At 37.8% G+C, this 25,344-nt stretch overlaps 5 protein-coding genes across 6 annotated transcripts; 2 read left to right on the plus strand and 3 right to left on the minus strand.

The window, feature by feature from the left end:
• Nucleotides 1–347: 347 nt before the first annotated feature.
• Nucleotides 348–6,134, minus strand: LOC136347925 (polyamine-transporting ATPase 13A3-like). Its single transcript, XM_066298349.1, has 19 exons — nt 5,996–6,134; nt 4,708–4,947; nt 4,415–4,649; nt 4,160–4,364; nt 3,780–4,105; nt 3,524–3,725; nt 3,194–3,382; nt 2,893–3,102; nt 2,711–2,839; nt 2,542–2,653; nt 2,321–2,490; nt 2,144–2,261; nt 1,904–2,088; nt 1,653–1,847; nt 1,393–1,599; nt 1,253–1,337; nt 933–1,200; nt 666–873; nt 348–608 (listed from the first exon to the last, which is right to left on the minus strand). The coding sequence occupies exons 1-19, from the start codon at nt 6,060–6,062 to the stop codon at nt 456–458; spliced, it is 3,504 nt and encodes a 1,167-aa protein (XP_066154446.1). The 5' UTR covers nt 6,063–6,134; the 3' UTR covers nt 348–455.
• On the plus strand, nt 6,023–11,054 carry LOC136347926 (transportin-3-like). Of its 2 annotated transcripts, none has more exons than XM_066298351.1 (16): nt 6,023–6,150; nt 6,476–6,858; nt 7,399–7,576; nt 7,628–7,808; nt 7,861–8,122; nt 8,172–8,631; nt 8,682–8,877; nt 8,928–9,115; nt 9,170–9,313; nt 9,486–9,689; nt 9,744–9,886; nt 9,940–10,089; nt 10,142–10,224; nt 10,282–10,576; nt 10,629–10,783; nt 10,835–11,054. In XM_066298351.1, the coding sequence occupies exons 2-16, from the start codon at nt 6,742–6,744 to the stop codon at nt 10,893–10,895; spliced, it is 2,817 nt and encodes a 938-aa protein (XP_066154448.1). In that variant the 5' UTR covers nt 6,023–6,150; nt 6,476–6,741; the 3' UTR covers nt 10,896–11,054. The 2 variants fall into 2 exon arrangements, with proteins under 2 accessions (XP_066154448.1, XP_066154447.1); XM_066298350.1 differs by lacking the exon at nt 6,023–6,150 and having other exon boundaries at nt 6,359–6,488; nt 6,561–6,858.
• A 1,486-nt stretch (nt 11,055–12,540) lies between these two features.
• On the minus strand, nt 12,541–18,739 carry LOC136347929 (arylsulfatase B-like). The gene is made up of 6 exons (XM_066298355.1): nt 18,443–18,739; nt 17,186–17,345; nt 14,524–14,750; nt 14,056–14,469; nt 13,865–14,000; nt 12,541–13,813 (listed from the first exon to the last, which is right to left on the minus strand). The coding sequence occupies exons 1-6, from the start codon at nt 18,548–18,550 to the stop codon at nt 12,918–12,920; spliced, it is 1,941 nt and encodes a 646-aa protein (XP_066154452.1). The 5' UTR covers nt 18,551–18,739; the 3' UTR covers nt 12,541–12,917.
• Nucleotides 18,740–19,967: 1,228 nt separating this feature from the next.
• LOC136347932 (arylsulfatase B-like) lies at nt 19,968–23,940 on the minus strand. Its single transcript, XM_066298358.1, has 10 exons — nt 23,403–23,940; nt 22,910–23,034; nt 22,419–22,578; nt 21,651–21,727; nt 21,451–21,597; nt 21,131–21,392; nt 20,960–21,076; nt 20,578–20,913; nt 20,301–20,522; nt 19,968–20,232 (listed from the first exon to the last, which is right to left on the minus strand). The coding sequence occupies exons 2-10, from the start codon at nt 23,018–23,020 to the stop codon at nt 20,000–20,002; spliced, it is 1,665 nt and encodes a 554-aa protein (XP_066154455.1). The 5' UTR covers nt 23,021–23,034; nt 23,403–23,940; the 3' UTR covers nt 19,968–19,999.
• Nucleotides 23,941–24,091: 151 nt separating this feature from the next.
• Nucleotides 24,092–25,217, plus strand: LOC136347989 (cytochrome P450 3A19-like). The gene is given in 5 exon segments (XM_066298477.1): nt 24,092–24,273; nt 24,408–24,523; nt 24,581–24,759; nt 24,814–25,024; nt 25,027–25,217. Coding segments are annotated over 5 exon segments (879 nt in total).
• Nucleotides 25,218–25,344: the final 127 nt, after the last annotated feature.

Here is a 25,344-nt window from a genome sequence, read left to right on the forward strand (position 1 = left end):
GACAAGAGGAAGTAAAAACAATATTAATTTGAAAATTTTGGCATTCTATAGCGACAACACGAAGCAACATTGTATATAGGTAAGTTTGTCTAAAACGCCTTATTTTTGGTTCAGGAATTTTCGGTAAAGCATTGTACAGTTATTTCAGGAACACCCTATATATTGGAGTAGACTGATTGAGTGAATCAGTATCCAATGTAAGTATATACATGGATTAGTTTATGAAGCCTTTACTGATGTTTTTTCTCGATTATATCGTTAGGAGATTGGCAATAAGTAAAGATTATTCGAGGTTTATTAATACATATACTGTAGATATAGGATATCAGCAACTAAAAGTCCAGACAAACATACAAAAATATCTTTATTGGCTCCTCACCTTTTACAAGAATGAACACTGTGTGTGCTAATACAATGTTTAAATTCATACAAATTACGAAATTATATAAAATATGTCACCGAGAGCTAATAGTAAAGCTCTGCAATGACTGCAAATACTGATGGAAATCCTGCTTCTGTAGCAGTTGCTTATATTTGTTTTTTGGTTTATTTTTACAAAAAATACATTGGAATGTTCGTTTTATCCAACTTTTCTCAAACACCAGAACCTAAAATTTGCATTTTCGTACTACTTGGAAATTATCAAAAGCCAAAAAAGAAAATACCTCTATAACACCGGCGATAATGAAATGAACTGCTGGAAATGCCAGGAGTGTGAGCTTAAAATGAACTTTATCAACTTCGTTGGGTTCTACGTAAATTAGCTCCATAATTTCTGCGAATTTCTTAGAAGGATTGAGCATCATCCATGTGATGAAGGCAGTTAAAACTAATACATTCCACACAAACCAAAAGTTTTTGAACACAACCTGCCTGGAATACACAGTTCTCTTTGTTGTATCACCTTTTATTCCAAAACCTTAACCTCATACCTGTAAGGCTTTCCTTTGGATAGATGCCAGGCCAAAATCACATACTGATAACAAGAAATCGTGAATAAAACGGTATTTTCCCATGATTCGATAACCTCTTCATGAGTGTCCTCCTTGATAGGTTGGAACCAATTTTGCTGGTACAAATAATACAAAGCCCCCAATTGAAAAGCTACGCATGTTATAATTTGAAGTATCAAGGGGAATAAGTTCTTTGCGGACATCAGGGAAGACATTGGTCGTTTTGAGTGTAACGTCCTCGAAGGTCCTGCATTAAATAAAATTTAAAAAATTAAGTTTTATGAATAAACTTAACTTACCTTCACGGCCCATTGTTACTGCCAAACTGGTAGTGATAACTAAATCGATAAAGAGGAACTGAAAGTTTCCTAAAATGGAGTGACACTAAAAAGATATATTTTTGAGATCTGCAAGCTATGAAACCCTGTTTTACCCTCACTGTGTATAAAATAAGTATTGTAGTGAACTGAATCAAACTGTAAAGGGCCATGTACTTGAATATGGAAAAACTAGTCACTAATGCGCATCTGCCCTCTAAAATCAGCCAAATTAAACAAGATATATTGGGAATTCCTGAGGTAAATGGGGCTGCAACACTTGCTTCTGCGGGTGAGAGAGAGACTCCCACATGGGCAGCTTTGAGAGCCTTAAATGTAATCCAAGTTATTATAAATTGATTTATATGGATATGGAACCTACTCCACAATCATTTGCCCCGTCTCCCACCATAGAAACTACATAATCCAAGTCCTGAAAAGACGTCACAAGTCGGGTTTTTTGGTCCGGTTGAAAGCGTGCAAAGATTGTGGTTCGGACCAACAAATCCGCAATCAAATTCTCGTAATGAGTCCTTAATTTCGACCACGTTTTTCCGTCAATGGCAAAATGGCAGTTCTATGGAATGTTCTTGAAATACTTCCTAAGCTAATAATTATGAAAACTTAGCTAACCAAGTTATTATAAATATCGACTATTGCAACATCGGGCTGCACTCCACTTCCAGCTTTCTCAATTACAATACTAGGAATTTCGTTGATATTTTCCTGTTCGGTCACGCTTAAAATATAAATATCGGCGGTGGGATCCACCATGCCACAATCTCGAGCCACGGAAATTGCTGTCATAATGTTGTCTCCTATAGAACAAGATTTAAAGAATGAAAAAATGCTTTAAAAGTAATTTTATTCAACCTGTAATCATCACAGTCCTAATAAGAGCTCTATGCAAGTCTCTAATCACGGGAATTGTCTCGGATTTCAGTGGATTTTGCAGAATGAGAAACCCTAGGAAATTTAATTCGCATTCAATCTGCAGATTAAATAAATTATTTGTTAATAGTATTTTGAATTATTAATCAATATTTTTACCATATCCCTCTTGGCCTTTTGCGCATCTTTCCATTTAAATCTAATCGGTAATTCTTTATAAGCCAAAGCTATGACTCTATAGCCTTGCGCTGTATAATGCCCAAGTCTATATTGGAAATCTATCGGGAGGGATTGAGGAAGGCAGAGATTATAAAGCTTTTCTGGAGCTCCTGAAATATATTCCCAATAAAACCTCCAACTTAAAGATTTTCTCTATATACCTTTAGTGAAACAAAACATATTGGGGTTCTCTAAATCTTTGCAAATTACTGACATGCATTGGACTGTAGAAGAAAATGAGAATTCTCGTATCAGTCCAATTTGGAACGAATCCTGAAGGATTAATAAACGTTATTCTTCTTCAAAGTCGGAAAAAAAACATTCATTTACTTGGTCATTATAAATGTCTACATCCCCATGTTCTATTTTAAAGCGAATCTGCTTTTTCGGTGGTTTCACCACTGTGGGAGCCAACATGTCGAATCTAGTGTTTTCATTCATGCCTGGCTCCTCTAATTCCTGTAAAGTTTCGCTTCTAAACATGAGAATTTCATATGGAGAATAGAATTTACCCATTTTGTGAACTGAAACATGTTCAAATCCAACGGATCCCCATTTAATTTACCCCCAATTCTTGTGAGAGAATGACAACACGCCATGCCCTGCACAAATTTGCTCTTCATTTCTAAATTATAAACGCTAGTTACTGGGTCAAAAAATGAGGCGTTTTCGCTTTGAACCACAGAGCTCATAGTTAAACCGTCATGCGTTAGAGTACCAGTCTGCAATAAAAGAGATTTACTTATTTCAGAGAATATAAAGAAATTATGGCGGCTCTAAGCAACGGTATAATTTTAAAAGTGGCTATGTCACCTTATCGAAACAAGCTAATTTAATTTTGCCGCAAACATTAATGCGCAGAGGGCTAATGCAGTAAATCTTCAATTTTTTAAGCCGATTGTGGCTGTAAACTGTTCCAATGGTCATTGCGGCTGGCAAAGCTGGAGGAACTACAATTGTCACAATATCTAAAGAACGGATAATAATGTCTTCCACAGAGGCCTGAAAATAAACACCTCTATTATTATCAAACAACAGGATAAAAAAGGACATTGACATGATCTCCATTAATGCCTTTATGTCCTAAATTATAATCTGTGTTAATAAAGTCTTAAAGTAGGGATTAAACTAGATTATACTTACATGACGTCTAATGTAAAGATATATGCAATAAGCCATTCCCGAAAAAGCCCAAATAAAAAGCACAAAAACAAACTTAAATGCGTCTTTTTGGAACTGCAAGCTCACAGGAGTGGGAAATAGGATGCTTTTTACTAGGTTTCCTTTAGTGGTATCAAAACCAGTGCGAACTACTCTGGCCAAAACATTTTTCCCTCCATAATACCTAATGAGTCAAGACACATTCACCAAATATCCTCACACTAGAAGAAAAAAGTACCTGGTTTGCAAAACGCTGGTTCCAGAGAAAAGTGTATGCCGCTTATGAACATCTGTAGAATATATTTCTGAGCTCGGGACTAAGGCAGTTTTAGTCTCAGGAACACTCTCCCCAGTTAAAACACTTTCGTTCACTATACTTTGCCCCGTGAGCAAAACTGCATCACAAGGCATAATATAATCAGCAGCAGGCATTACAATTAAATCCCCAGGCACTAATTTCTCAGGATCTATTCTGACGCATTCGTCAGATCCCCCAACACGTCTCAGCACCGTCACCTCATGACACTTTGATGACTCTACAGTGTCATGAAGGTTTTGGCTTTGCTAATAATAGAAATACCTTCAAAATTGCTTAAAAACATGTTCTAAAAAGAATACCTTGCGAGTTTGAATTAACGAAGTAATACTGGAGAATAGTGTTAGGACGACTACGCACCCTGCGTACAATAAATAATCGTCTAAGCACCACAAGATTACTGAGAAAACTTGGAAAACATAGAAAGGGTTGAAGATTTCTTCGACGAATAGTTTCCAATACGATTTTATTTCTATTTCGATTTTGTTGAGGCCATAAAGATTTAACCTGTAAAAGCACCAGTACTTTCTCATGTCAATTAAAAAGAAATTCATTACATTTCTGTGTGATCCCCCTCAGCCAATCCATCTAAATTATCGACAAAATCATCGCAAGTTTTACGACTCCACAAGAGCTGGGATAATGTTCCAAAGGCACCTCTATCAGGGATCCAAACAAATCGAGTGTGTTGATGGAAAAAATATTTAAGATCACCTCGAATTCCCACATGGGCCAAGTTCACATAAATTTTGCATACCTGTTGAACGGTGAAGGTTTTATCTTTGTCTTTAACTAAAATATCATAAACATTGCTGGGTTAAAAATAATTTCCAACTAATAATGTATTTACCAAGGAAAAGTTCTGCTTCTCTAATATCACATCTAGTATACTTCAAATAGCACTTGATTTGTGGATAACTATTGAAGACAAAGTATGGCACTGTGGCAAATAATATGCTAAAGAAGTGATAGAAAAAGGATTTTAAATGAGGCTCTTTATAGCTGTATATTCTACATAAAAGTTCTTGATCTTTTTCATCATAGATATCTTGGTAGGTTGTTGCATTGGTGAGTGAGGAGTATTCAGATCCTGGAAAAGTTAATTCAACAGGTAAACACTTTTTGGTTGCTTCCTTTAAGGGCTAATGATTTACAAGGCAGGCCTGTACAGCAAACAATTATAAAAATGTGTTATATTATTTCTATGTTTTTATAAATCTGGAGAAATTCCCACACATTCCAAGATACTCTGTTCATAGATTCTTTTCTCATTGGAGGTGAGTAATATCTCTGTGAGTCATAATACCATGATAAGTTTGGTAGTTTACCCAAGTGAATAATACCATCATAATTTGGTTGTCACCTTTGTTACCTTTGTTCTTTACAGAGTTAACCTCAATTTGAACTGATAATATTGCAATTTTCAATCACCATTTGGATTTAGATATCACAAAATGGTAATTAAATAGAACTTTTTATTAATTGGAATGTCTTTTAAGAAACAATGGAACTTTTAATTTAATTTATTAGTTCTAAGAAGGGTCTTAAGGGCTCCATTATTGAGGCCTTGCTATGTTGACTAGGGAGACAAAATGCTTGTTATCTTGACGATAAAATCATGAAAGTTATATTCAAGTAGAGTGGTCCACAATTTGGCTTATAATAGTAAAAAAAATCCAAGTCCAGATATCTTTGTGAGGATGATAATTTCCACTGAATTGATTAATGAGGGACAAGTAAGGCATTTAAGGTATTCCTTACCTCCAGGGAAATTAAGACACTAAGGGCTAAACGTCTGAAGCACTGGCAAGGTCTTATTAAGTTTTAAACAAAAGCTTATGATTATGGTAATCAGTTGAGTAGATGGGTACTACTAGGTAGTATTAATACTGAGCAATAGTGGAATAATTACAATACTTACTTGGATATGTAGCAAAGCTCATATTAACACAGTTTCAAAGAGACACAACAGGCGACTAAATGACTAGTAAATAAATTATTAAACTTGGAGAAACATTCTTTTCATGAAGTGAAACCTTGATAAAATCTGGGCTGATATATCTCTAAAGTGATTTTACTTATCTAATCGCTAGTTTTCTAATGTGAACCTACTATAATGACTCCCACAATAAAATTACCAATTGCAGAATCAGCAAAGTTTTTGGTTATCAACTTTCCTTTGAAGAAATGTACAGAACAATGCATTGTCCGCTATTATTTTCAGTTTCCAATGAGAGTTTTATCTGTATTTAAGTGAATTCGGTCCTACTTCAATCCCTGTTCTTCTTCAAAAGTAATTAAAAATTAATTATTAATTAATAAATAAATATATGAAAAATTGAAAACAAAACAAACTTGCAGAATGTGCTATGTTGCTCAAAATTCTTGTTGCGAATTTCAAGAGTTCTATGGGTCGATTCGATGGTCTCCCCTCCTTTTATAAACCAATCAGACAACAAAAGATAACAATATTTATCCTGCCCATGATCAGCTACTACAATGTTGTCAAGTTGTGAAAATTACTTTGACACATTTGACGGATAAATTATTTATTAACGTCGAAAAAAAGGTAGTTTTTCTTCGGAATTCCCGATTTTAAAGATTTTTATATTTTACAGTTTAAAGACAATTGTGAGTACTAAAAATACCAAACAAACCTGGAACAACACCCGGTTATCACTGCAAAACGCTTTTGAAACATAGGTCCTTTAGGAGAGCACCCAAAGACAAGAAGAGGAACCTAACCCCACTTTTTCACACATACAAAAGTGTCTCAAGAAGCCAAACTTAATTAAGGGTTTTCCACTCTTATCACATAAGCTTCTTCCGCAATGAATCTGGACCAACAGCTCCTGTGAAAAATCCACCTACATGAGCTCTAATTATGGACACCAAACCAAGCGTAGATGTGGTGATTCTAGCTGTTTCGACACTGTACAAGAACCCAGACAAAAAGGAAAAAGACAAAGCGTCTGAATGGCTTTTGCATTTGCAAAGCTCGGTAAGAGAGTTATTGAGTTTATTTGCTGTTGTATAGTGTTCAGCATATGAAGTGTATGTTCAGTATAAAGAGTATGTTCATTACTAAGACAGAAGAGCTAACCAAGCAAAAGCACCAATAGAATTTTATATTTAGCAACAGTTGTCAAAGGATAGACCCCTTAATGTAAAAATGATCAGGATGTGATGTTCCATGTATTTATCAAATCCTTGGCTGAAATAACTATGTTTTTATAGGGTTTAAGAGCTGTTCACCCTAGAAGTGCAGCCATATCAAATATGTTTAAATGTTTCTGATGTGAAAAGGTTAAAAACTTAAAAGTAATTTAAATTTGATATTTAGTAAAATGGATTTAACTGCATTGTGCATGTGTTTCAGTATTAACAACTAAGTAATAGAAGAACTATATTTTTTATTAATATATCACAAAGTTTTGCTATAAACATCTGTAACTTTCCTAGGGTTACTTTGAGATCTTCAATTGTCTTTAGTCCTTCCACAAAATTCTTTAAGTATAACTATTCCTCATAATAATTTTAGGTTCATGCATGGTCAATTTCCGATGAAATACTACACAAAAAGCCTGATTTAGAGTCATGTTATTTTGCGGCCCAAACTATGAGGACGAAAATCCAAAAATCTTTCCATGAGTTACCCCTTGAGGTCCATGCACCACTCCGGGATTCTCTTCTGGAATATATTAGTCAAATAAATGAAGGTCACTTTCCCTTATCAAACTTAGCATTTTCTTGACTTTCTAGTGTTTCAGGCACTAGCACTATAATTACAACCCAACTATGCATTGCCTTATCAGATTTAATACTGCAAATGCAGTCTTGGTCCAGAGCTCCTCTGGATTTGATAAATCGCTTCTCAAATCACTCATATTTGTGGCCATTGGTGGAAGTTTTAACAGTTCTACCTGAGGAATTGGAAAATAAAGCTGTTAGGTATATTTCTTTATAATAGAAAAATAAAACAAAGTCATATGATTTAATTTAGATTGGGTGAAAATAGACGGTTGGAAGTTTTGGACGACTTAAAACAGTGCTCTCCTATGGTCCTTGAGTTCCTTACACATTGTTGCTCCACTCATGCTAACAACTTAAATGAAAACACCCATATTGTAGCGCGGACATTAAGGTGTTTCACCTCGTGGGTGTCAGTAGGAGCCATTTCTTTGTTGGATCTCTCAGATTCTGATAATGTAGTTATAAATTTAGCTTTTCAAATTTTGGATTTTAAACCGCATGAAGGCAAACAAGTAGGTATTTCCCCTAATAAAGTTTCGTGAATTAATCAGAAACTTCCAGAGCACGGGAGCTTTATGTGATGCAGCCACTGAGTGCATTTGCACTCTTCTGCAATGCCTGGAAGACAATAACAATCAGCAAGAGCTAGAGCATTACCTTTTCAGTAATATCATGAAACTTGAAGAGTCTTATCACATCTCTGTAGCCAATGAAGATCAAAGTAGGTCTATAGACTATTGTAGGTTATTCACGGAATTAGCAGAATCGTTTTTGGAGAAAATCGTGTCTAACAGTTCTCCGAATCAGACACATTACGCCATTAAAGTGCTAGATATGGCATTAATGTGTGTGGGGCATCATGATTACGAAGTTGCCGAAATTACCTTCCATTTGTGGTACGTTCTAAGTGAGGAATTGTACCAAAAAAACAGCAAAGAATTGACAGAAATGTTCAAGCCTTATATCGAGAGGTTAATCACAGCCCTTTGTAGGCATTGTCAAATGGAGCCTGATTGTGAAGGTTTGCAATATAAAAGTCGAGTTTTTTCGACTTTAATTGTGGATATTTAGGGCTTTTATTCGAAGGGGACGAGTTCAAGGATTTCAGATTGAAAGTCTCGGGACTAATCAAAGATGTAGTGTTCATAGTCGGCAGCAGCAGCTGCTTCAAGCAAATGTTTATAAATCTACAAATCGAAGGAGTCACGTGGGACCAGAGCGAAGCCGCCTTGTTTGTTATGCAGGCGGTGGCAAAAAATGTTATCCCGTAATTCCATAAAATTTTTCAATGTGACATTCCTTAAACGGTGTTTTTAGTACTGAAGGAGAAGTAGTTCCCAAAGTAACAGAGGCTATCTTGAACATTCCTTCTTCCACTCACATAGCTGTAAGATACACTTCAGTGTTGTTGTTAGGAGAGTTGAGTGAATGGATTGAGAAACATCCACAAGTGCTTGATCCAGTTCTCAATTTCCTCGTGCAAGGACTATCAGTAGAGGGATTAGGTGAGAATTTTTTGTAAGTTTGGGTTTTTTAACAGCAGCAATTTTGTAATTTAGCCGGAGCAGCTGCTACTGCTTTGCAAAATATATGTGTTACATGCAACAAGTGGATGTCCAGGCATGTGTCGGTGATGATGCAATTGTTGCGTCAAGTGGATACATTGCCCGTTAGCAGTAATGCAGTTATTGGGTTATTAAAAGGTTAGTACTACAAGTAATCGTAATTTTACCAAATTACAATGCATGATGTGCCACTGATTTTTTAAAGATTCCAATCTTAAAAGGTCTTTTATTCTATGTTTCAAAAAACTGTTTCATCTGAAATGCATTATATTACTTGTCATTTGCGTCATATCGCTACTTCTTCCCCAAGGGGTAGCTACCATTTTTTCAGGGATCCCCCATTCGGAAATCACCCCCCTCCTTCGCGAATTGTGCGAAATGCAATTGACTCCCCTAGCAAAACTGATAGAGTACAACATTCAACCCGTTAAAGGATCCCCCAACGATCCGGTTTTGTGGCTCGACCGATTGAGCGCTGTTCTCAGGAACGTTTCTATACACAACGTGGCTGTCGGTAAGCTTCTATAAAAATAAATTAATAAGGGAACTTGAGAATATTGTCTAATAGGTGAGGTTCATCCGTGCAAAGCAGTGGTTCTACATATTTGGCCTATAATTGCCGCAACATTCGACCGGTACCAAGGTGATGTGAGGATAATGGAGCGCTGTTGTCGTAGCGTGAGATACATGCTTCGAAGTGCTAGTCAAGAGGTAGAATAATTGCTAAAATTGAGCATTTTTAAAGAGCTTTAATTAAATATTAGGTCCCGGAGATTTTAAGCAGTTTAGTAGTACCCATGGTGAGAATTTATAAGGAACACAAGCATTCCTGTTTGCTTTATGTGGGGAGTATTTTGGTAGATGAATACGCGACTGATCCTCAATGTGTGGGGGGTTTATTGGAAATGCTTCAGGTTATTTTCTTGATTGTTCTTATTTTAACGATTATTAAATAATTCGTTGTAGGAATTTTTGGAGCCCACATTTCAAATGTTGCAGGAGGAAAATGGTCTTCGAAACTACCCCGATACAGTGGACGATTTCTTTCGGTAATTGTTTACTTGCCATATTCAATAATCGAAGTTTTCATTGATCATATTTTGAAGCTTGTGTGCCAGGTTTATACAACGTTCCCCAGTTCGTTTCCTTAAGTTCTCTGCCCTCGTCGCGATCTTTCAATGCGCCCTACTGGGAGCTTGTCTTGACCACAAAGAAGCCAACATGTCGGTGATGAAATTTTTTCACGACTTAATCAATCAGGGCATGAGTGGACAAGGTAGTCCAGATTTCGCTGAAAGAAATCGGCTCGTTAAAGAGCTTTTAGAACAATATGGGCAGATGCTCGTTACAGGGCTCCTCCAGGCCTGCGTGTTTCACCTACATTCTTATATGCTCTCTGAGGTATTGCATAATTCTTTTTTGTTGGCAAAAACAATAGTTTTTTGGTCCTTAGGTAGCAGATGTTTTCTTACAATTGCTGGATTTCAGCAGGGAAACCACTAGTAAATGGATAGCCGATGGACTCGATTCTCTACCTAAACGACATGGGGTCGGTTTGGTTATTGCCACCCCGGCGCAGCTAAATGAAGTACTTTTGGCGCTTATAAGGTGGAATTTTTAAGTCTAATCAGATTGTTTTATTAAAAGTATGCGTTTCAGGTCCCATACAGCAAAATCTATAACTTACGCCCTGAAAGAACTAATACAGTTGTACCGATAATTTTCGGTATTTTAGAGTCGGATATTACAATTCTTACCGTAAGTTTTATATGGATTTATTTAAATTCGTCAGTTCATTTTTCATTGTATTGTGCATATTTTATTTTTAGAACTGAGAGATTGTATATTTGTGATGAAGAATAAAAGTTTATGACGAGAAGTTTTTTTAGTATTATTAATGGAACTCGACTATCTTTCACGTTCATTGTAAGAAATTTAATGCCGCGTTTTCTTTGACCTCTAACGCTGAATTTCAAACAAGTTAAAATTAGATGGGGAGACGTGAGTAACCCAAGAAGATTATACTCAGGCTCATGTCATACTGTAAATGTAACCACACAGGATGATGATAGACGCCCTAGTGAGGTCTTTTTTTAGGACATATTCTTGATGATGGGCGTCCCATTTCATTTATTTTCAAGTGGATTTTTTGTAGTTTAATAGTCAATATTTCAAAACTTGAAAAACAAGGTTATACCTTGTACCCTGGATAGCGATACTGTATAATCCTATCGCTACATTTAATGTCAACAGTACTATCAAGGTTATTTTCCAGTGGAGTACGGTCTTCCATACATACATTATGTATCTTACTACGCAGTAACGCTCAATTGCATGCAAGGAATCCTGAAATATGGAACATAATTAACAATAAAGTAAAGACTTAACAATCGTTTATGCCTTAATATTTATACAAAGTTCAATAAAAGTATTGCAAACCCAAGTAAAATATATCATAACCTTACTGATATTGTTTATTTTAAGGGATTTATATAGTTTATTTACTTCGATGCTAATTTATGAATGATAAATTCCTTTCGTGTGTAAATTATGTAACGTTTAATCGGAAAAACGTAAGTATAAACGACCATCGAAAGTAGGCGGATCCTATGCATTTGAAGTGGTAGGAAAAGTTCTGTCTTTGTTCGTTGCATAGGAGCGTGATGGTTTAAAGGTTTTCACCCTTCATTGTTATGACAATTGTCTTTCGGATAAAGTTATCTGAAGGACTTCAATTTTCATAAAACATTGACAAAATATTTGAACTTTTTCAAGATTTAATCTTTCGACCGTTAGGTACCTGAAAAACTAAGGGCGGAATTACTAATGTGTTGTTGAAGTTAACATTGACCTACAGTTTTAGTGAAGAGAACAACGTTCGCCATTGAAGTTGACTGCGCATTAATAATTTAGCTCCGAAGTAAATTGGATTATTGTCAAGTAATTAGTATAAACCTGGCTAACTACAGATATTGGCCATTAGAAATTTGCCTTGCTATATTTGTCGTTGCCTGTTTGGCTGTACCTCTAACTGTAATTTTGTTTGCTTTGTTGTCGAGAAATTACTTTCTTCTCGAATCAATTAATTTTTTGATAATGGTGAAAGTACTCTTTCTAAATAGCGCACTTTCATGCCGGTGCCATCTATTTACAGCATCGAGAATTAACATTAATAACTTTCATTCCCGACAGCTCCATCTGTCGGAACGCGCCCCATACTGATTTTCTAAGCAACTGGTTTTGAATATTTCACATTATTTTTCCCGTTTTCAGCATTCGAATTTCTGAAAGTTACAAAAAATAATTATACGAAAATGATAATTAATAAATTTTTAATTGGGGAGTAGTTTTATCGTGGAGTACGCTCAATTTAAAGAAATCTATTTATGCTCAATTTATACCACACTTTTATATTCCATACATACAACGAAATGTAGATTAGTAAGTAAGCACATGACTATCACAACAAATGAATTTTTCTGATGAAAATATCCAGAATTTCTTTGCATAATCTCTTTGGGGCAGTTTTCGAGGAAATATTAGTTCTAATTGTGATGTATTTGTAAAGTTCACTCATATATCGTTTCTTAACCGCACAGTGCCACACGCTCCATCAAGACCTCTGAAACTTTGCCTTTATAATAAGTTTTTATTCAGATTTCTTTACGAGTAATAACGAAAATAAATTAACTTAAAATTGACTACTTAGAGACTACTGGAAGCCACAAAATTTAACTTTCTTCTATACGTCTCTAAATTCATCCTTCAAACACGTTCTCATCTGCTTTTCTCTCTCCTCAAAAACATTGTGCTCTTTAGGTTCGATGCTACATTGCTTTGTCTGCTCATAAATGGGGCTACTACTTCTTTTAGGCGACTTTCTACAGGTTAGCGTTAGCAAAATCGCAATTATGATTAAAATGGCAACACACCCTCCTGAGATCAGACTCACAGTAAGTTGAGATAGGGTCCTGAAGCGGATTTTCTGAGTTATTACTTCGGCGTCTTGCCAGTTGGTCCAGACCCCATTGTACTTCGCTGGGTCTGCATTGGGGTCCCTTGGAACATTTATTGGTGCCCTAGCGGAGCTTCTGTACCTCCTGAATTTTTCTTCTAGATGTGCCAATATAGAAAGCTTCTGCGAAGCCAAGTTAACCTTTTCACAAGGGTCTTCTAGGATATTAAACAGACAAGGGGCTTCTATAGGATTGCAATCATTGCTCTCTAATTGATTTTCAGGTTCTGTGCACTTAATTGTGGCATCATTCCTCAGTCTTATCACGTCAGTAATGTTCAAAATGTTGATAGAGAAATTATTAGTTTTGAGCTCGTTTTTCTCCTTGATTTGTTGATACGTGACCAAACCGGAAATCGCAGTACCAGCAGGACTGTTGATGACTGATTTAGGGTCGTAAATGTACGAAGGATCTTGGCCATTGCTTCCATACCATAGATCTTTCATTCCCTTGGACATAGACCCGTAAAGGTACTTCCAGTGGCCTTGTCTCAAGGCTCCAGTCTTAAAAATGTCATCTATGTTGTGTAGGATTTCGGAGCGAGGAGATTCAGCACTCTCAGAGATTGATTTCCATTGATCTTTTCCATCCAGAGAGGGAGATAGTTGGTTCTGGTCAATTCCTGAAATGATTGATTTTAGGGTGAATTTTCTGTGTGTTTTATTATGGTTACCTGCAGCGCTCAATAACGTGGGCAACCAATCAGAGATATGCATTAAATTGTTGGAAACCCTCCTTGGATACTTGATAAGAGGACTCCAGACAGCCGCAATGTTTCTCATGGCCCCCTCCCAAACGCTTGATTTCATCTAAACTCAAATACAGTCACAACCTGCTTATTGAAAAATCAGAAACTCTACCTACCCCTCTAAATGGAAAATTTGACCCATGATTGGCATGAATCCCATTTGATGCAGCTCCATTATCGGACATAAAGATAATAACCGAATTTTCCAACATTCGCTTCTCCCTCAAAGCTGTGACTACAGCTCCAACACTCTTGTCGAGCAGCGAGACCATCGCAGCATAAACCCTTCTTTCTGGATCCTGGATGTGGGCAAACTTGGCAATTTCCTCATCGGGAGCCTGCAGGGGGTTCCAGTCGTTTCCTGCGTGAGGAGCCAAGTGGGCCAAATACATGAACATTGGGTGTTCAGTATTGTGTTCGTGGATCACTTTTACTGCCTCTTCAGTGAACAGGGTGGTGGAATATTTGCCTTTCGCATCCCAAGCGACAGTCATGTTGCGACGGAAATCGTAGCCGTACTCGTTTGTGTACTGTAAAATTGAGATAAATAACTTACTAGAAAAAAAGGTGAAGTGGTTTATTACAGTCGCATGAATGGTATGATCGTAATAGTCGTGGAACCCCTGCCAGTACCCGTAGTGACTATCAAATCCCCTGAAAGTGGGGGTGTACTCTTTCTTAAAGAAGCCCAAATGCCACTTGCCAATTGCCCTGGTGATGTAGCCGTTTCTTCTGAGGTACTCTGGGAGTAGAGTTTCGTTTAATGGTACTCCCCACGGTTCTGGCTCCAAGATGACCAAGTGCTGCATGCCTAAAAGCATTCGGGATTCAGTGGCGTGAAATTTGCTTAAAAGGATGTAATCGACGATTAAATGAAACGTAAATTATCCACCTGCCTCGTTTAATAATCATTCACCAGTAGATTTCTCGATTAGAGTAGGTGTACACCATTCTCTTTTTAAGAAGCTAAAAATAACAATTAGTTATTGATTTGATATAATATTTTTTACATTCTGTGGCTGTCCTATTATACATGTATCTATATTATGATTAGCATTATATGCCTGTCTTCTAGATTACATAATCAATCAATCAACTTTAACTGTTAATTGGCGTTGGTCTCAGACAGGTATATTAATCTAAACTTTATGTATTGGTGTACTTGGTTCTTGTTACGCCACTGAGGAGCTTTCCCAATGACGCTGATTAAAATAATCCTAAAAACCATAGTGGTTTGATTCGTGATTAAATGATGAGTTCCCAGGTGTGAACACCAAACCGGAAATAATTGAGGAGGCATTATTAAAGGTTGAAATCGATTTTTGGGACTCTCACAAAACCCATAGTGGTTTTTAAGGTAAAATTCAAGGATGTTTTTAATTTGCTGCTGTTCCAGGAAATGGAGGTTTTATTCGCCTAAAAATCTAAAACTGAGAAAAAATTCATCAACATTCTTAAAATTGGGAACGTTCCTGTTGAAATTACACAACCGCGATATTGACGCCACATATTGAGTGCTTCAAGAGTTACTGCTCCACCACCGCCCTCCAGCGGAACGCGTCTCCAGTTACCTGGAAGGGCCTTTGAAGCTTCTTGGAGCCGTTCTTGAGTCTATTTCTTGCGTTTTAACTGTGACTTTCGTGTTAAATATAGATTTCTTTCGTGTGTAAACTTAGACCGCAGCTCTCGTCAGATTACTACATTAATATTACATAAACATAAACAATAATGTAAAAAACGCAAAATATGGAAAAAAATTATGTAAAATTTTTGAATAAAACAGTAAATTATTGGCATGATTTCCATTTTTACTATTTCATAGGCAAGCCTTAATTAGAAGAGAAAAAAGGTATTGGAATTTACTATACTAATTAAGGATACTTTATGGCTGGTGATATGTTTTTACGTGTTCCCCATGTAGGTGATAAGTTTAACTAATGTCAAGTACAAGGTTTGCCCTCATTATTTACAACTTATTGCGTGCCTAGTTGTAAAGGTCTAAAACCACTTTTCCGAGCCTCAACTAACTTACCAATTTGCGCGCTTACGCGACCAAGCAAAAACCAATGAGATAACGGATTAATACAAGAAACAATAATTAATATTAATACACAATAACAGAATTTTAAAACAACTCTCATGGTTTAAACGGCATATAAATCCGATTATCTTAAGCCGTCAAGAAATTACCTAACAGCCAATTACCGATATCTTAGCTAACTCCAATAATTACAAATCGATCAAGTTCATGGTTTGTAAACTTGACTTTTTTCAAAGTTTATGCCATTGAGGATTTATGATTACGAGTCTTGAGTGCTTCAGTGTCGCATGTGACCTTGTGCAGAAAATCGAAATCATAGAATTGTAATGAAAGGAAATTTTCCTGTTATTGTATCAGTGCGTTTAGTTCAACTAGGGCAGGTGATAATTGGTCTTAAAGTTCGTAAACTTGACCTCAAGGTTCTTATTATGTGGCCTAGATTTAAGTTTCCGTGCATATTGTCTCTCAAGGCGAGCAATGATACGTATCATGTGGTTTTGAGAAGGACATTGGATCTAGATTGCTTTTGCATCCTATTCGTGCGGTGAAACGTATCCTGGTAGAAGATTAGGATTTGCTTCAATTAGGGCTAAATAAGGCGCCTTTGTTTCGTGGAAATTACCTTCGACGTAAAGATGCAAATTGGAAACTTTATAGTAATAATATGGTAATGGTACGCCTCTGGCATTTGAAGAATCAAAGCGGAAATTTTCTTGAATTTGAAGCATGCGCGGAGCCCATGCATCCTCATCTAAGCAGTAGCGTAGAATATTTTCTTGGGGATTTCAAGAATGCAAATATTTCCTTTCAAAAGTTCGCGAATCGGTCCGGTACACCTTTGATTTGGCGAATATCACACTGAAAATCTTCCTAAATTTGCCACATACTTGAAGCCAACATGTAGCTCTGAAAGCAGTGGCGTCGAATATTTCGATAGACCGTGATGGTTTTAAGAAACTCTAGTAGCTTGAAGAACTTTTTGGAACTATTTCCAAATCAGTCACCCATGACTATGATTTTCAAGCATAATACTGAAAATTTACCCAAATCTTTCCGTTGCGCCTATACGTTTTTCGCTATAAAATCGAAAACTTCCATAAATCTTTAATATACCTAGAACCCCCACATCCTAATACAATCAGTGGCGCCTCACGTTTTCGCGATAGAGTTAAAATTGTATAAAGCCACAACCGGATTTTTCTCACCTAAGTGGATGGGGTACTTCCCAGTCAAAAACGAGGCCCTCGAAGGGGTGCAAAGGGCCTGCGTGTAGTGGCTGTTTAGAATTACTCCATTATAGGCTAAAGCGTCAATATTCGGAGTAGGAATCTCGTTGCTTCCGTGAAAGCTTACATCGTTGAACCCCTAGAGCGAAAACAAAGAATATTAGTTTCTTATGAAGACCAGGATATATCTTCGTCTACATCTCAGCCCGGATCCTACTGCAAGGATGGAAATTCTTAACGAGCTCATTAAGAAGATCTTGATGAGGGTTTGATAATTACATGGTGGTAGTCTAATATTTTTCGAATGGCCTAGAAAGACTGTTGCCCCAAGTTTCTGTTTGCATAAAAACCACTTACATTCCCTTTAAATTAGTGAAGAGACTGCCCATCTGGTTACATAAATTTTTATTTTAGCCCAAGCCCATGTGTGTGAAGACTTAATTGGCAAATCAACACTTGTGAAGCGTGTACATAAGGATGTGTATATCAGTGTGTTTACGTTTCCTATACGATGTCGCTTTAATAAGGAAAAAATGCTAATTACTTAATAGGTGATCTGTATTTACATTCATGTATAATGGTATATGGGGTTTTTATGTGTTATGACATGCATTTTTAGCTCGCTAAGTAAGTAATAAATCAGAAAAAAACTTCTTAATTGATGCATTCCTGTCGATGGGCGTGCTGGTGGTGCAAATATTGAAGATAAGAAAGATACTTTAACTTTACGGTAACGAAGAAAAAAGCCACAGGCTTGTTAACGAGATTAGGGAATTATGACTACATTCCCGATGACGTCAGAGGGAGTACACCCGATCTTCGATGACGTCATCACGTGTGCGGTAGCCAGACTTTCGGTTAATTGCCACATTAATCATGCTTATATTTAAGGTATTTCCATGCATTTGTTATCAACCATCTTTGAATAGTTTGCCGACTAAACACACCCACTACACCATGTAGGTTAGGCTCTCTATTATATTTATCTATCTCATGGTTGGGTGGTACTAATATATGAGCATGCATTAGATTGTTAAATCAAAGGTCAAAAAAGAGAAAAATTTCCCATAAATTTATGTATTTCTGAAGATTAATTAAACTTTAAATTAGGCAATTTAATTACGTGCTATAATTAATTCGGCTTTGCTGTCTGTTAAAATTTGTGAATTTACGCCACATCCACTCTACGCTCTATTAACTCTACATACGATCCTATCTGAGCCCCAAAATACGTACCATATCGTCAGCAACAATAACTACAATGTTCGGTTTCGTACTTTTCTTATTGTCAGCCGCCAGATTTGCAGCCACCAAGCACCCAAAAACCATCAAGCACTTCTTCATTTCTCGCACTAGTAGACGTACTTTGAAGAAATCTTCACCAAAAATGGTTTTGGCGCGATTCCCAAGTCAACCAAAAACCCCAGGGCCTATGGTGCTGACTGGTCGAGGAAGGAGACTGTCTTGGACTCAGCAGCAGGAATGATTTCAATCCTTATAAGGTTTACTATCCACTGGGGGGAGGGTCAGTATCGCTAGTGTAACCGCGAGTGACGTCATTGGAATCACCGCAACACTTGGTTTCCTTTGGTTCGCAGTTGCTACTTCAAGTTACGTTTTGGGTGGTAGTAAACTCGACTTGCTGGGCCGGTGTTGCCAGAGAATATTCGAGAAAAAGGACTAGGAACTGTCGATCTTGGTCTGCGAGGGGAATTTTTGAATGCGGAAAAGATCAGTGAACGATCGAAGGTAAGAAAAGATCTTCGGGCCTTCATTTCAGTTTCAAAGTCCTCTTTGAGTCTTGATTGCCTCTCTTTGTCCTTTCTTTCCACTTTATCACCATTTTCTTCATTCTTGTGTTTTCCTGGTCACACCACAACCAGCACACTGCAAAACTTGCATATTTTTGAGGCTATTCCAATCAGAGCTTCGTCCTGTTCTTCGCCCAGGGTCAGCTTCATCTTCTTGTTTACTCTTGCGCTACATTCTTCCTTTCTGAATCTGCTCTATGATCCGTTATCATGTTCGAAAACTGTTATGGCTAGATTGTTAGATGATCTAGAATATGTCTTTAGCGCCTTAAGAAACAATCTTCTGAGAAACATGCTATTTCCTCCTTGTTTTCTATCAATTCTTCTGTTGGTTCTTCTACAGCAAGGATAATTGACTTCTGTCCTTATTAAACTTGATCTTGAACCTGAATAATTATTTCGTACTGTACCATCTGCTTTTATCTATTAATCGACAAACTGCTACGTGCTAAAAAGACCTCAAAGGAGGAGAATAATGGATAGTTTGGGTGTTTCTATATAAAGCGGGCACATGTAAATGTTTGCGTTACTCAAATTACTACCTATATTAATAAGCTAAGTATCCTAATTTATTTAGTCAATAAATTAATAATTCACGTTTTAAACAAATTATTATAAGTCTGAATTTTATTATTTTATTATAAATAAAGAACATCTAGTTCTACAGGAACTACTGAGGACAATCAAAGATATTTTAGTTTCAGGGTCATTTCAGTAGAATGGTAAATCCCCCCGGTAGTATGAAGTAGGATTTACTTCTTTTGAAATCCAATTTTCACTCACATACTCCAAGACCATGAAGAGAGTCGAACACTTGAATGCGACCAATGGCGAAATCTTTCATCAGCCAGAAAGCCTAAAATCACTTCCAATATGGAAACTAGTTTGCAGAGCTGCTTCGGTTCCGATTTTCTAAGGAGGGAAAAGGATTGTGAATAATAATACCAAGATGTTCTCACTTTGCTGTTTATTCTATTCTAAATTAGGCGATCTGGCACGTGGCATCAATGCAGTCTACCCAAGGATTCCATGTATGCTTAAACAGCTTAGGATCGGCTCCCTCAATATCCAATTCCCCCTCGCTTTGAGGCACCAGTTCCTTCCTATAATCGACCAACGCGCGCTTCATCTGCCTTACCACATTGGGGAAAAATTTAGCCAGGTCATTTTCCTCGCAAGGGTCACTGGGGATATCATAGAGACACACAGACCCACCTAAAACCAAAATCTTCTGTGATGGATTTAAACAACATTTTTCTTATGGAAGATATTTCAACCCTTACTTGCAGGGTCACAAGGGTTCTTCTTAACTGCAGAACATTTCATCGTAGATTGCTTCCTGAGAATCTCGTATTCGCCCTCAGTTGGAGGTGTATAATTGATTTTTCTGGTTATTTTTCCCGCGGAGCTTTCGTATATGGCTGAAGTATTGTACTGCTGCTCTTCAACATCTTCCATCACAATGTGGCCGTAGTAGTCGTTGTAAGTGCCATTTTGGCTGGTACCTTGGTAGTCACCTTAATAGTAATTTTTTCCTATCAAATTTTCTCTTTCCATTACCAACGATCAGCTTCCAGTTATAAAGCCTTAAACCAGCGCTCCTGGTCTTCTCGTCAATATTGAGTAATATGTCGTTTCTTGCCGAGGGTAACTCGTACACTAAAGTCGACCACAGGTCAATTCCGTCTATTTCAGGATCCAAGGCCCCAATATCACCCCCTGCAGCGGTGAAGAGGGTGGGTAACCAGTCAGTGACGTGCACTAAATCTGTAGATACTCTTGCAGTTTGGACTAATAAAGGGCTCCATATAAACGCGACACTGCGGATTCCTCCCTCAAACAGGGTGTCCTTCATCCCCCGAAGGGGGAAGTTGCTACCATAATTGGGGTTGTCCCCTTTTAAATGTTATAAATGCCTCTTAGGTTAAAACAGGCGACATACCTACTGTGGCTGCCCCATTATCACTTATGAACGCAACTATAGTATTAGCTAACATGTCCTTCTTCTCCAATGCTTCCATGATTTCTCCCAGGCTATCATCCAGTTTCGATACCATGGCTTCAAAAGGATACCTACTAGAATCTTCTGCAATATCCTGTATAGAATTCTTACCTGCATAAGTGCGCCTGCCAGAATCAACTACATGCCTAAATTTATTAATTGCTTCTTGGGGGGCCTCCAAGGGTTTTCCTTTATTGGCTGTATGCACCCCTAAGTGGGATAACATCAGAAATAAAGGTTTAGCAGTATCGTGGTTGGAGATAACGTTTATGCTGTGTTCGGTGAACAAGTCCGTGGCATATTTGCCCCCTTCTTCGAACGCTGGAATTCCGTCTTTCCTGAGGTCAAATCCGGTGTAGTCGTGGTCGTTATACTTTAATAATTGGAACGGATTAATTAATTAAGGGATGAACTAGAGCAGAACATCATACCGTCCATGTAGACAGGTAGTCGTAGTAGCTGGTATATGAGTTGTAGAAGCCAAAGTGATGGTCAAAGCCTCTGAAGGTGGGGGTTTCGTTCCATCTGCTGTAGCCCAAGTGCCATTTTCCTATTAAATAGGTTTCGTAACCAACGTCCTGGAATTTTGAACGGGTAATTTGCAAATATAAGGTGGTAATTACAGAGTTACCTTTAGGTATGCTGGTAAAAGCTTTTGGTCCGGGAGGGCCTTTTTTTCTGCAGCGACAAGGCTTGGTCCTTGCATACCTGGAATTTTCACATGGTGCAAAAATTATGCTAAATTGAGATGATCAGCAGACGATTTCCGTTGATTAAGAAGTGTGGATGAAGTGAGGAACAATCTTAAAGGGAAAATTGATTTGTGAATTCAAAGAATTTTAGTCAATTATAAAAATTATAGCGTCCATGGCGAACGTTTTTACGTCAAATGCGAACAATATAAAAAGTTTCATGAATAAAAATAAATTTTGAAATATGAAATTATTTAAAAAAATAAACTAAAAGTTTCTTATCTATTGACGCAGAATTTTTTCTTGAGAATTTGGCGAAGGAAATTTCTCTCAAACTAAATATTTAAATTTTTCAAAATTTCCGTCCCGGTACAGTTTAGTTTGATAAACATTTAATATCCCTAGAATAACTCATCACATCAACGCAATTACGAGTGCCTCAAAGGGGCATTAATCCCACTCGCAGTTGTGACGTCTATCACTTCTCCAGTGCTCAACCTCCTCTTCCCAAAGAGTAAGAGAAGACTCATAGAAATCTCAAATTATGTTCTCATCTGTCTCAGTTTTCTCAAAAGTTAGATTTGTGACACCAACGTTATTTTTATGGAGTACTTTTTTGGGCGAAAACCTCAATAATGCGTTCGCATTATTTAAACCGCCCTTCATCCTCATTCCTTAATAACCTTGTCATAACTTATTATCAATACCTAATCTCATAGGAAATTTGCCGGTAAGTAGGGCGGCTCTGGTAGGGGTGCTGTACGATTGGACATAATGGCTGTTCATAATGATGCCATTATAAGCCAAGGCGTCAATGTTGGGGGTGGAAATTTGATTGCTGCCATGGAAGCCTACGTCGTTCCAACCCTTAAAAATCAATTTTTCGGTTTAGTTAATCCTCGAACACTGTTCTCTCACTCTTATGAAGAGATCCTGGAAGGATGACAATTTGCATTCATTAATTAAGAGTAATTAATTGTTATTAAATAAATGTGATATAGACATGCGATGGGAAATCCGACAGGAGCCTTGACCATGAAATTCGCCGGCCAAACAATATTTTAATTTAATTAGCGCCGAATAGATTAATTTGCTTGAAGGATTTGTCAGAGCTTGATGATGTTTTAAGCTGGAAACTGAAGAATTTTGTAGCACCAGATAATCCAGTCTAGACGTTTTTGTGAAGAAAAGTTCTTACCAAATCATCTGCTATTATGAAGATTATGTGCGGGGGCTGCTGGGCTGCAGTCCGCCGGAAAAGCAGCAGCAGCAGCATCGGCAGGAAAAGCTCTTCGAACTGTGGGTGCATGTCTCGAAAATTCCCTGAAAAAGTAGTCCTTAGTTAATAGTACTGTGGCATACACGTTCAAATGAGGAGAGAGAGGAAATGGCGAAGTGAAAATTGTGAAAATTCGATTCACGCGAAGCAGCTGGCAGGAAAAGAGGGAGACGCAAGTTTTGACCGTTGGTCAATGGTAGCAGCCTCAATTTCTCACAATGCTCGTCGGCAGAGCTTGGATAGAGCTCAAAAGAGGGCTTGACTGGGGAGGGGCCGCTCCACGGAGGAAAATTGCTGCTTCTTGCAACGAGCAAAGCAGTGAATCTCGTATGTTACATTTGCATTAACCCTGATATATAGGCACTTATTATAAAACACTCATGTAGGTCACTCACATGTACATGTAATTTACCTGTTATTATTCAACTTCTGAACCATAAATTAGCTTCTTCGACAATTAAAACGTGTACCATTCACTTGGTTGCTGTTTTCGCGCTAATGTATGCATCGAAATCGCGCTTCGAGCAAAATCTTGACCGTCTACTAGAAGAATTTTTTAAGTGTGGGTTGTTTTATAGTTTTATCGGATCATCAACAATAATTAAAACCCGCAGAAGTGAGCTTTGCAGCCACGGCCACCGTTTATCCGACTCAGCTAAGTGTGAAGTTCCCTTGCTTGATTTGGAATATAATAATGGACATGATCACACGGAATTAACTGGGTTGAGGAAGACATAAATTTGAGATGCATTCACTATTGTAGTAACGAAATGCACCTCATTAGTGAACAGGCTTTCCGGCATAAATCTCCCAAAAACAGGAGTCGAAATGCGGATTAAATTAAATCGGGAACGAAGCCACCAAGGCGGATGAAACTTAATATGTCCAAATCAAACTTTGTTGAGCTTTTAACAATGGTCAAAGCGCGAGTGGGACCGCACCCGGGTTTCGTCTTTTTAATTAAAACCCTGAGGTGGGGCTCGCATTTGCATTTTATAATAAAGCTCTGATTAAATGGACTTTAGTCCGATGATGGACCAAGAGGTTTCCAAAAGTCCATTGTTGGTTTGGAAAATATTTCCCTTTCAATTCCCTCCCCTAATGTATGCTCAGAATCCGGTTTTTATTCGACTGCCAATAATTCGGGTTAATTGCCCCTGCTGGTATGCCCATGTTGCCGAGGAATGTCCTCAAATTTACTTTGGTAATTTAGTGGAAACTGCATATGGGGACTTGAGCAGAATTGGAGCTAGAGAGCATGGCCATCACCTCGAGAACGCTATGTACAGGGCGATCAAGACGCGCTTCTTTTCAAACCACCCTTCAAGTCCGTGCTAATTTCATTTTCAAAACATTTAGATTCTGATCTAGATCATTATCTTCTGCAGATCTGAATCGTCGACTTCGAGTTCTGCAGTGGAACCTCAAAATTGCGCGATTTCGATCAAACGTTGGAAGGGAGAAAGGGACTAAACCGACCTCAGGAGGAAGCTGAACGGGAAACTGGCCTTGCCATCCCAAAGGAATCTGCCCGTAAAAGCAAATTTAGTCGTTTAAAGAACTTAACCAACCATAGCATCGCAGCCTAAGCTTTGCTGTTCCTTTTTGCTGGTTTGAATGCCATTTCCACAACTATTTGCTTCGGCTCTTATGAGCTGGCAGTCGACAAAGACGTGCAAGCAAAGCTTAGGGAAAAGATTCTTGAGGCTTTTGAGGCCATCAATGGCGAGTTCACGTATGAATCTTTAGTCGAAATAAAGCAAGTGGATGTAAACGTTTGTGGGTTAATTTTTTAGCTTCCACCAGTGGTAGTTTTTCAAAAGGGTGTCAGAAGTGTCAAGGAAGTGGCTCTCAGCGGAGGCACCCACAGAGTAACAATCCCAATTGGTTTATCCCCAGATAAATCCTCTGTACAGTTAAAACTTGAAGATTATCTGCTTTGCTCATATATAGGCCGCGAGAGGGACCCGGCCTTCAGCCCAGACCCAACCAAATTTGACCCTGAAAGATTTTCAGGCCAAAATACAGCCTCCATCAACTCTTTTGAGCCCCCTTCGGAGCTAGCCCTAGGAACGCCATGGGCTCCAGGTGCGCTTTATTGGAGTTTAAAGCAATGTTCTATTACTTGCTTTTCAACTGCGAAGTTATGTCCACAGGGATCACAAAGGTCCCTCCGAAATTGAGCTCCGCGACCCTTCAGCAGAAGGAGGATTTTTGTTCGACTTAAAGAGAGCTTCAGGGCACTAAATGAAATAAACGACGGCTTTCGGTGCTTGTGTAGTCAATTATTTCCCCACTAAAAATTTACGAAAATGCCTCCGAACGAGCCCTTGATAATGTGCTGATCCGGGATA

This window comes from Euwallacea fornicatus, chromosome 30 (assembly GCF_040115645.1).
Source record: "Euwallacea fornicatus isolate EFF26 chromosome 30, ASM4011564v1, whole genome shotgun sequence".
In the NCBI taxonomy this organism is placed as follows: domain Eukaryota; kingdom Metazoa; phylum Arthropoda; class Insecta; order Coleoptera; family Curculionidae; genus Euwallacea; species Euwallacea fornicatus.